This window comes from Convolutriloba macropyga, chromosome 4 (assembly GCF_964194025.1).
Source record: "Convolutriloba macropyga chromosome 4, txConMacr16.3, whole genome shotgun sequence".
NCBI classification, from domain to species: Eukaryota; Metazoa; Xenacoelomorpha; order Acoela; family Convolutidae; genus Convolutriloba; species Convolutriloba macropyga.
Genome location: NC_134471.1, coordinates 60,542,842 through 60,555,055, shown reverse-complemented (window position 1 = coordinate 60,555,055; position 12,214 = coordinate 60,542,842). Strand labels below are relative to the sequence as shown.

At 35.8% G+C, this 12,214-nt stretch overlaps 3 protein-coding genes across 3 annotated transcripts in view; 1 reads left to right on the top strand and 2 right to left on the bottom strand.

The window, feature by feature from the left end:
* Positions 1-12,214, top strand: part of LOC142337798 (cyclin-dependent kinase 9-like) — a 209,603-nt gene that overhangs the window by 116,133 nt on the left and 81,256 nt on the right. The gene's annotated exons all lie outside the window — the stretch shown is intronic.
* The window catches only part of LOC142337797 (testis-expressed protein 264-like), a 114,956-nt gene that overhangs the window by 59,854 nt on the left and 42,888 nt on the right, over positions 1-12,214 (bottom strand). The gene's annotated exons all lie outside the window — the stretch shown is intronic.
* Positions 1-12,214, bottom strand: part of LOC142338122 (membrane-bound glycerophospholipid O-acyltransferase 1-like) — a 35,955-nt gene that overhangs the window by 8,784 nt on the left and 14,957 nt on the right. The window contains exons 2-4 of the mRNA XM_075387756.1: positions 4,563-4,661; positions 3,936-4,187; positions 3,485-3,608 (exon numbers count right to left, since the gene is read on the bottom strand). Of these exons, the coding sequence (XP_075243871.1) occupies positions 3,485-3,608; positions 3,936-4,187; positions 4,563-4,648 (462 nt within the window). The 5' untranslated portion in view covers positions 4,649-4,661. The remainder of the gene's footprint in view (positions 1-3,484; positions 3,609-3,935; positions 4,188-4,562; positions 4,662-12,214) is intronic.

Below are 12,214 nucleotides of genomic sequence, written 5' to 3'. Positions count from 1 at the left end.
CTTTGATTGTACTTACTACATTGCGTAATTCAACGCATGAATTGTAAATCCATTCAATTGAAACATTGAATGAGGTAAATCAGCCGTCACGCTTGGAAATCGTGACTAATGCAAAACAAAAAACGATCAAAAAAAGGCCAGCAAAATTTAAGAAGGAAAGCGCCAAAATGATAGCCGGTGCGAGGTAGGTCACGCGTGACCAACAACTTAATCACTCCAAAGAACAAAAAACTCGCTTCAATAAGCGTGAAAATGACGTCACGCACGCAATTCAGTTGAAATTGCATGAATGAATGAGCAAAAAGCAGATTGGAAGTGATTGTGATGTCATACGGTCGTTAAAATCTTGAGGAAATAAAGAAACCAAGAAAAGGCCAATAATAGCCCCAACTATCACTGTGCAGCTATTAAAAACTGAACCCCGCACAACAATTCAGTTATTAGTAAAAGAAAACAAAAATCGCTGACGATGCATAAACAAACTTTCTAGTAATTCAATAAAAAAACAGAAAACTGAGAAAAACTCGACAAAAAACTGCCAAAACCGGGCAAGCATGTGTACAATTCTATAAAACAAAAAACTCACGTCATAGAGGCATTAAATGTATAAAATATCACAAGTAAATTGCCAAATGCACTGACTTTTGGAAACAAATCCGCTCTAAGATCAAAGGAAATTAATTTAAAGAAAGTCAAAAATGAATTTAAAAAATTAGGAAATATGTGCTCATTTAGACTTTAAAACGCATTATTTTACTCTCAGAAAACTGAGCTATCATTTTCAGAGGTTCAAACATTAATACAGCTTCTATTAAAAATTATTTCTATAAAAATTAAATTGTAGGCAAGAAAACTGGGTCAAAGGGACAAAAACGGCTATAAATGGCTATCTATATGCGGCACTCTGTCAAAACACATTCTTAAAAGTCTAAAAGTCATTCAGAGATCGAAGCGCATGATCAAAAAATATGTCTGGCTCAGAAAAACTAGTTCACACGGCAATTTTACTCTTTCGCTTTTAGGTCAAAACGCCGTCTGAACAATTAGTACTTCCGGTAAAAAATCTTAAAACTAATACTCGTCGAGTAGTTAAAACCAAGAGTAGGCCAATAATAGCCCCAGCAATCGCTTTGAGGCTATTATAAAGAAACAGACCAAAAAGCAAAATTCTTTTTATTGAATGCTGAGAAGTTATTTTAAATCAGTATCTGTGCCCTCAAATACCCTTCAATTAGTGATACGCACTCACTTGTCATTATCTGTTTGAATTGAGAAAAAGACAAGTCAATTCAAGAGTGAGGTGGCCAAAAAATTAATCAAGCGAGTGAACAAAAAACTCTGCTACTAAAAGTGAAAAATGACGTCACGCGCACAATTCAATTGAAATTGCATGAACAACAGCAGATTTGAAGTTATTGTGATGTCATATGGTTGTAACAAAAATCTTGACGATAAAATAAAAACAACAGAAGGCCAATAACAGCCTCGGCTATCGCTTTGCCATTTTAGCAATTAACTTCATTGCGGAAAGAAAGCATTTGAGACCGTCAAAAAACACAGGTTTACCATAATTGCTTAACACTTCGTTCGCGAGCAATTAAATAATTATTCTGGCCTTCATGAGGCATGTCCACCCTGTAGTCCGGATTGGCAATTGAGGTGATCAATATACGTTGCAAGCTAGAAAAACATCAATTATTTTGTTTTTTTTTTAAAAAAACAAACAGGTCCGCCTAAAGATTCTATTATTTTGCGGAACAAAAAACTCATATACTCGATTAAACAACAGAGCCGGCCGACTGCAGGAATAGCTGTGAAACAGACTTCGTAACGTAAAATACAGATAGAAACCGACACAGAAAAGAGTTCGGAAATTTATCACGGCCACCTAAAATTTTTAATTCAGACTGAGTGTAAGAAAAGATGCACGGGTGAAAAATGTTTAGCAAACAAAGAGATTCGAATCCCAACCCCCGGCGTAAGACGCGGAAGCATTAACCACTGGGCTATAAGACCCTTATCACCATTATCTTGCAATCAATTTTATTTTAGCAACAGACCTTTCTGAAAAAGAGCAATTGAAATCACGCAAAAAGCAAGAAATCAAGCGTGAAAAAGTCAGCGAAGCGAGAAACAAATTTAACTAGATAAAATTTAAAAAGCCTCAGACGAAGAAGCACAAAACATATCCAGAAGACTCCGGAATTGACACAAAAAATATTCAACTTACAATCTAGCCAATCACATACTGCTAAAACTATTAACCTCATTATACAATTCAAAAAGAAACAACTAACGGAGGAAACAAATTTTTCCTGAAACTCTCCTTAAAAGCATTTTATATGAAAATTCTTAACTTATGATGGGAAAACATAATCCTCGCTACATCTCGAAAAAGGAGAAAAACCGACCAAAAAGAAGAATTAACGGACAAACGCTGAGAAAACCTGTAACATTTTTCAATAAGAGTTTCTAACATTTACTAAAAATTTCTAACAAAAGTCTCCAAAGCTGTTCTCAACACACCTTACTAAAGAGTTATTGTTGATTCATTGAGCGTCCAGACAACACCCAAATGCACTGGAAAGTAAAACAAAAAACTGCCGATTAGATTAATGTATTTTGAAAGTATGATGAATGAATGTAATGGAAGTATGTGCTAACAAACCTTTAATTGTTTTCACTTATTATCAAAAACCCAACAGAAACCTCTCATGGCACAATTGAATATAAAAAATATTCCACAAAGCAGAAAAAAACAGAAGAACTGGGCAAAAAATCATCAGAAACAGAAAAATGGGGACAGAAATTGTTTAAATTTAACTTATTTTCTATAAAAAAAACTGAGATTAATATTAACAAAATTGAAAAGTCACAAAAACCGACATAAAAGTCTATTTCAACCAAAAAATTACCCCAAAGACTAAAAATATAAAAAAAAGGAAAACCAAAAAGCACTTAAAAGCGTCTAAGACGGCGAAATCGCAAAAATGGCGCAAGATTGCATACAAATATGGTTGAGATGGTCAGCAAAACTCCCAAACGTACATACATTTGTGAACAGGGTTAAATACCGCTTTGCCAAAAAATAACTGAAAAAACTGCTTCGAAAAAGCCGCACATGATCATAAAAATTTCGCTCGCATAGCGAAAATTTTTGCACACCTACTTTTCTTAATCTCTCTCAAAAACGAGGCATGAACAGAAAACAACTCTCTTCTCTCTGATTGTCAATTCGTTCAGCCGTTTGACCAAAACACTTAGTTTTCACGTGAGGCATTGACTTTTACATCCTGTTCCAAATACACTCCAAAAAATTATGATAAAAAACGCTCCACCTATACTCCTTGTCGAGTCGTAAAAACCAAGAGCAGCGCAATATAGCTACGCTTAGCTTACAGCTATAATAAACGTATCAAAATAACGTTGATCGACGCTGTATTGTAATAGCAACAGTATTTTTACTCTGAACGTGTATAACCTACCTTGTGTGATCGTAGATACCGAACGCGATGTACGTACACCTCGCCATGAATATCATTAGGAGGCCAGAGTCATGGAACTGAGTCTGGGCCAAGTCCACCAACATGAATTGCAACAGACGATAGCTAAAATAGAGATCCAATCATTAGATACATAGAGTATAACTATACTTTTATTTGACTTTAACCAAAACGACTAAAATATGACAATTTTCACGCGACTCAAACAACACCCGTCTGATCTCTCAACAGCATATGTTCAGGATTTTTCCGTACGGTCCTCCCAAGTCAGCGCTTAATTTAACACGCTAAATGAAGGTGATTCAGATGACAAACAATAATTCAGGATCTCTAGCCGGTCATCTCGACAAGGAAACTAACCAATCCAAACCAAATCCTGTGCATAGCAACAATTTATTTGCAAAATAAGGAATGAAATAAGCCTTGAATTACCTGAGGTACCCGTATGTCGTGACAATGTATACAAATGGCAACCGATTTGGCGATATGGTTTGAATCTGGACATAGACAAGAGTACACATGATAAAATAGTGCACTGCGTATAAGTGCAGTAATCCATACAGTACACAGATGCCTGTGAGAATGAGGTACATTTGACGCATCAAAATTGGCAGTTTGCAGTAACGCACTAGAAGGTAGTAGAGGAAAGAGGTGAACATTGTGAAGAAGGCACCCGCGAAGAACCTTAACAGCAGAAAACAGATGTATTGGTTGTAGCTGCTAGACAGAGTTGTTTTCGCCGTGTAATCTTAACGGCCGAGAAAAAGAATAGGTAATCAAAGCCCAATAAGATTTTTAAATTAAAATAATTTTTAACTTTCTGATTTGTGCTGCATTCCAACTTGCATTCTTGGAGAAAATCCGCAAACCACTACCCATTTTTGATTATTGCATTACAAAAGCCAAAACGGGACAAAAGCCAAAAAAGCACTGCCAATTTGTTTTTAAAGACTACTCTCCTTAATGTAACGATGAATTTATCCATACTGTAATTATTAAAAACAAAATACTGACGACCAGAAACAAAAAGTGGAGTTGGGGCCGTTGATAGAAGCTTACTTTCTCTGATAGGAAGACGGGAACATGTACAATAGCCAATCTCCAAGGCACTGGAAGTCCATCACACAAACAGCCTCTGTCGACATCGCGTCCAAATTACTTCCCGAAACAAAAAAATCGATGTTAAAATGAGATCTATTTCAAATCTCAATTAAGAGACAAAATGCGAGAATTTTATGTAAGGCCCACTTTTAACCAAAATGGACCAGGCTACTATATAAGTTGCCGAGGTGAAGTTTTGATGCAAAAATTTCGTGCACACTGTTTGACGCCATTTATTGGGTTTCGCCAATATTCTTAGTTTTCGTTTTAAGCGGCGTGCATAATTTTGCTAATGTTTTTTGGGACTAGTAAAATACTTTGTTAGTTGGAAACTTAAATAACCAAAAACTAAAAAAACTTCAAAGCTAACTCATTTTGGCAATTTTCAAATTGCTCCAATTTTTCCATTTTAGCATTATGGAATGGACAAATTTTCATTTTATAATCAATCAACAACAATTGCTCACATTGCTGCACTGTTTTCAGCAAATTTTTAAATAATATGAACAGTTTCTCTAAGACTGACTGCTTTTGAAAACTACTTTCAACTTTCTGCTCAATTTTTCAGCTGGCTTAAGTCCAGTAAGGCTAGTAGTAATAGTTAAGCAAGAGTGGGGGGGGGGGTAAAAGGAAGTACCTATGTATTAAGATTAGGTATAGCCCATTTTCGCTCAAATTCCAAGGAAGTACCTCACAGCATGATACCCAAGCTGTTCACACGAGGGGGATTAGCAAGTTAATCCCTTAATATTAAATTAGTTCATTTACTCATTCCCAAATTGCACTTTAATAATGTATATTTTCAAAGACGTACCTCACAGTATGACACCCAAGCTGTTCTCTCAAAGGGGATTAGTTAGGTAATGTTTTAATATTAAATTAGATAGGGTGACTCATTTACACTACGTACGGTTTACGTGATTTCCAAAGATGTACCTCACAGCATGATACTCAAGCTGTTCACACGAAAGGGATTAGCAAGATAATCCTTTAATAATAAATTAGGATGACTCATTTACAGTTACGTACGACTTTTCAAAAATGTACCTCACAGCATGACACCAAGCTGTTCACACAAAGGGGGATTAGCTAGGTAATGTTTTAATATTAAAATAGATAGGATGACTCATTTACACTTATGTACAGCTTACGTGATTTTCAAAAATGTACCTCACAGTATGATACCCAAGCTCTTCACACTAAAGGGATTAGCAAGATAGTGTCTTAACAACAAACTAATAAGGTCATTTACCCACCCATTCCCATATTAACAAAAAAGTACAATTTTTTATTTTTGGTTTTTACAGATTTTTTTTTTACAATTTTAATCAATTTTTTGTTTAAAATAGTGTTTCACTGTGTCGTTTTAAACTGAAGTTCCAATTTTCCGATTTCAGAAAAAGTTGTATTATTGTTTTGAAAATGTCTATTTCTTATTTTTTAACCAATCACATAATATGTCAGATCTGATTTTGGAATGTTGATGCTGAAAAACATTTACGATTCATTTTGTCTTTTTTCTTGGTTGAACATAAGTAGCCTAAAAAAATGCAAAATACTCCAATTCTTCCTTTACTTCCTTCAACATCTTTTCTTTCTACTTTTCATTCAGATTTAGATTACGCTCCTATCACGGAAGCATCAATATTTAAAACGGTAGTAACCGATAACAATTTGGAATTATCTTTTGAGGTGGATTGCACTAGAGTAACAATTAAAACTCAGACAACTAGCTTGACACTTCCGAAGGATTTGTGGAGAACTTTAGAGGCAGCTAGACATCATAACCTCCACCTAGCCGAAAAAAAAGTCAACAATTCATTGCTTTCTCTCCAAACTTATTTTCAAATCATTGAAAGAATTCGAAAAGAACAAGGGTTTCACCCGTTGAAAGACAGCAAAGGAATTATGTTCCCGTACTCTCGTGACATAAATCACTACGGTGTTTGGTGGGTAGAAGACATGTTCTCCAAGCATGCTGACTCATTTTCTAAAAAACCAGAAGCCTTCAATCTGCCCGATTTCAAAGACCTTATTCTTCCTCCGATCCAGGAAACTGACAATGAAGAGACTCAATCATCTCATCAAAATATTCCTTTCTCGAACTATAAGTGTTCTCCAATAGAATAGTGAGATAACTCGCTTTTGTTCGATGCTAAATTCACCCTCACGTGACTAAATATAGAAAACTCATCTTTGGCATCACGTGATGTTACTAAAAATAGAAGTGACATAACTATTACGTCATGATGCACGCTCTATTTTCATTGGTTACGAATTATTTTATAACATCTCATTGGATACGAAGTTTATTTTTCGCTACTGTTCTCGTTCTTACTTAAATTTCATTGGTTCAAGATATCAACCCCTTTCTTGAAGACAATTTATTCATTTGTTTCTTTGCGATTTCAATATTCAGTTACCCTTGTAGACCCAAATTTTCTGCTTTAAAAACTTTACATACTTCACATTCTCATTTCACAGATGGATCAAAGCTCTGTCTCTCCTAACTCCAAAAAACCATTCTCCTTTCCCCTCCGTAAACGAGATTACAAAGGAAAACCAGTTGTTCCCTCACCACAATTGGAATACCACAATGAGAGCATGTTTTCTCTATTTAAAGACAACAACGATAAAAAAGACAACACCGACTCAAAACCAAATGAGGAGCACGATGGAAGAAACAACTGTTGGTCCTTTCAAGAATACGGGAACCGGAATTTTCAAATCAGCATCCCAGAGGAAACCGTCAACTCAAACTCTAACTGGACTCACTTGAAAGTATTTCGCAAAAATGTGGAAAGTGAATATGTTCTGCATCAATTTCTGATGCTATCGGCCAGAGAATTGAAGCTTGTTATTGAAAAGATACCTGAGATGATAAAAGAAGCACTACTGTTCGAACCTACTGTAGGTACTGCGAAGCTGGTGATTGACGAAACTGTGTTCCAACCAACTGATGTTGAGGAAAAAGCAAAATTTGATGTGTTCTGGGAGGTGAGTGAGACTGCTCGACGGAAGGTGTGTGTAACTAGAATATTTTTCCAAGATGACCCGAATCGATGTTACTTCACAATCAAGCTGTTCACACGAGGGAGTGAAAAGGACATTTTCAGAAGGAAATGCTTTCTTTCGGTCAGAATTGGTGAGATGGAGAAACTACACAGAATGAGTGATGAAATTATTTCAGTGCTGAACAAAGTCAAAAATCAAAAAAGATCGCAAAGTGCATAACAGTAATTGTAAATTTTTAATATTGTATGTTGTGATGTTTGTTTTTAATCACTTTTTAAAATTTAATGTTCCAGTACAGTTGCTTGATATGAACATTGAGGAAATTGTAGCGTTAGAGAAAGAAATCAGTAAACTTTTTGTTGGAAATACAAAACGCAAAAATTATTTTTTGGCTGTCTGTCGAAGCTTGAACAAAAATGTATATCTGGATAAAATCAACAGAGAAACTCCGTTTGGGGGACTAATAGGAGTTGGTGACTCAAAGTTAGAAAAACTTCTCAATTGCTCAAAAATTTTTCGATTACATGCTACATTTCATGATGCCGCAGGCTACCTGAAAACAAATCTAAATATTGGCCCTGGATATTGTTACGTTGTTCCATTTTTTAATTCTATATTGAATTTTTGTTTCTTGGGACATATAACAGGTCTTGCATATTGTTGTTTTTTGAAAATGTCATCACGATTCCAATTAATCAAAGTGTGAATCATTATTTCCTAAAGACGAACAAAAATCAGTTGCTCTCTAATGACAGATCATCTCAATCACGCATCTGACTTTATTTTTGATAATAACAATCAGGAAAGACCTCCTTGGAAAATCTGTGGTCGCACTTGCTCTCGAACAGCTTTTTTGTCAATATTTCAGTGCTTAGTTGTATTAGTACTGCTTCTGTTTTCAATTATTAATCTTATTTTTGCTAGAACTTGTGACGAACGGACAGTTTGGATTGCTATTCTTTCAAGTGCCGTTGGTTATATACTTCCTAATCCCCGAACATAAAATGAACAAAATCATTTCAACAAACGAACGAACTTTGATGTATCTTGTTGGTCCTTCCGGATCTGGAAAAACTGTTTTTATCAATGATATGCTACGAATGAAAACTTTTCAGCCATCATTTGATCGAATTTTATACTTTTATAAGCACTTTCAGCCAATTTACGACACAATGATGCAATCAATTGCAGACATAGAATTCATTCAGGGAGTTGACTTTGATTTAATCGATAACTTACCCGCTGACGGCACTAAATATTTACTTTTATTCGATGATTCATTGGACATTCTTTCCAAGTCGGAAAAGTTCAACGGAATTGCGACAGCCGGTAGACATCGAAACCTAAATTGTGTATATATCAAGCATAATCTCTTCCACAAAAACAAAACTGGACGTGATGCCGAGCTGCAGACTACTCACATTGTTTTGTTCAAATCACCGAGAGATGTGCAGCAGATTGATATCTTGGGAAGACAGCTAGGTCTCGGAAGACAACTAAAACAGTGGTATGATGATGCAACACAAGAACCGTATGGTCATCTTATGATTGATTTGAGACCATCTACACCTGATTTGTTGAGATACTGTTCAAATGTAACATCATTTCCCTCAGATTTCTTCGTACCGAACAGTCGTGCTCGTATTACTGATATTAATGATAAACGCACAGAACTATTATACTCTGAAGCTCTTTCGGAATCTCAGCAAGAAATTTCAACCAGCTTTCCTTCTAAATTGTCCTAAAGAGTTCATCAGATTTCTCTGTGAGTGTATTGTAAACTTGATTGAAGGAAACCTCACAGGAGTAAGAAAAAATCAGTTTGTTCGCTTCCAAAAACAACTTAGAAAGCTCACGTCAAAATCAACAACCCTCAATTCCAGAAGACTTATATTGGGCTCGAAGGCTGGAATAACAATACTAGGTTACATATATCAACCTTGTATGAACAAATTTTCAACTTTCTTCAATGAGTGAGGTCAAAAAGTTTGTTCTTGTTCCAAAAGAACTGTGGGAGTCCAGAAAAGGGAAATTACCGGAACCCTCCTGCGAGATCTATAAAAAGGAAGAAACTGTTTTTCCAGTTATCAAAAAAGCGAAAGAAGAAATTAGTTCCGAAAAAACCGATCGTCCACCTAAAGAACTTAAGACAGATCTGGAATTTCACTATAAGAACAGTCCCGAGACATTGAAAACTTTGAAGGAAATTTACGAAAACAAACGGTTGAAAGTTTCACTTTCCAATACAATTATTGTTGACAACGTTGACACTGGAGTTGATATAAAAACATTCCTTCATTCAATCAAATTGGAAAACGCTCCAGTTGATCCAAACTATTTCCTAATTCTTAAAGTTCTAAATCTGAGACCATATCTGGCTAAAAACAACATTTTGAGGACACAGTATGGCTCAGACTGGTTCAATTACAGTTTCAGATAGAATCAAATTGCAGAAGTTGTATAAAGGGAAGGGACCAACAGCTTTCGGTTCTATCAACAACCTAACAAAATCAAGTGGAATAAGTCGCGAGAAAGTTACAGATTTTTTACAATCAAAAGACTCTTATACGAAGTACAAAGGGATCAGAAGAAAATTTCCCCGGCTAAATGCGCATGCTCGCTATATTGATGAGATTTGGTGTTTGGATCTTGCACAAATGGATAAACTATCACAATGGAACCGAGGTATCAACTTTTTACTCGTTACTGTCGATGTTTTTTCTCGATTCTTGCGAGTAGAAGCATTACGAAGCAAAAGAGCAGAGGGTGTGAAAGCAGCTTTTATCAAAATGTGTTCGAAAAAGAACGAACTCAATTTCCCGAAAAAATTATGGCTAGATCAAGGAAAAGAGTTTTTCGGAGATATGGCCAATTTCTGCGAGGATGTGGGAGTCAAATATTATCACACTTATAGTGAAACAAAAGTAGCTTTTGGCGAGAGAGCTATACGAACCCTGAAAAACTTAATTTACCGCTACCTGGAGGAAAAGGACACATTATCTTACATCAAAGACCTGCAAATGTTTGTTGACATCATCAACTCTAGAATAAATCGAAGTATTGGTTTGGCTCCCAAAAATGTAGTAAATGCTGACTTTTTGACTGTCTTGTACAAGCGGATGAAACTACGAAAAAACAAAAAGCCTAATTTTAAAGTAGGTGATAAAGTTCGGTTGGTATTAGTAGGGCACAATTTTCAAAAAGGATATAAGCCTCACTATACACATGAAATTTTTCTAATTCGAAAAATAAACACTTTGGCTCCTTTCCCGACTTACTTTGTTGTTGATCAGAAAGGAGAAAACATTGATGGAATCTTTTACGAGCAAGAATTGTCAAAAGTTAAATAATCATTTTTCAATTAGTCGCGCTAGAAAATGGACGGTTACAATCTGCCTTATTTTAAAGGAGTTCCTCGTCAGAGAGGGCGTGGCTTTGGAGCCTTGGCTAGAACAGTCGCTAGAACAACTCTCCCAATTCTCAAGAAATACGTTTTACCTGCAGCAAAAAAAATTGGACGAGATGTAATCGAGTCAGCCATTCCCGAAATTGGAGATGTTTTATCAGGACAGACTTCAATTAAAAGAGCAGTAAAGAAGACTGCGAAATCAACAATACGAAAACAAGTTGGTGGTGGTATGAAAAAGAGGAAAAACACGAGACAAAGTTTCGTTCGGCAAAAAATTCGGAAAGACTTTCTAAAGAACCTTGACTAATCATTTTCCCAAACAAACGTCACAGAGTACAGTCAAACATCATGAATTCGTTTTATCTTGAATTAGTATCCAACGCTTCCTCTCAAGTTTATCCTCAAAATACAATGGCTTCATTCACTAATTTTCTTCCCGACAAAATTGAACTAAATGGATCTTGGGAAGTAGCTTTAGTCGAAGTATCATATCCCGGTATATGTTATAACGTTGAAGGAGGATTGATGACCTTTCACTATGATGAGAAATTTAAGCATGTCTTCAACATTCCACCAGCAGTTTTTAACTCTATGGATGAATTTGTAAAGAGTCTTACAGATATTCCCAAAAAAGCACGACATCCCAAAAACTTAGATCCTCAATTTTCCATCAATATCGACAAAAAAAGTCGAAGACTAACTTTTTGCAATAGAGAATCTCAAAATGTATCATTCAGCAAAAGTTTGGCTGCTAACTTGGGCGTTGAAGCTGACAAACCTGTTATGCCTTATTCGAAAAGATCATACAACACCAAGTCCTGGGCAACGGCAGATCTCCCTTTTGATATTACTGGAACACATACAGTTTTACTCTACTTGGATATAGTTGAACCCAATTCAGTCGGTGATGTGAAATGTCCTCTTCTACGCTCCTTTCCATTCAAACACCGAGATTTCCATAATGATGAGATTAAGAGATCGCAAGTTCTGAGTTATCGCAGTTTCGAACACTTGAGATTCCATAAAGTAATCAAATCGAACTTCCACAGTATCCATGTAGAATTAAGAAACGCTGCTGGACACCTTGTTCCCTTCTTCCCTATTGGTCAAGTTCAACTTACTTTATTATTCCAGAAAAAATCTTGATCATTTCCTCGATTATCATTATAAAAAACGGTCGGCTAAA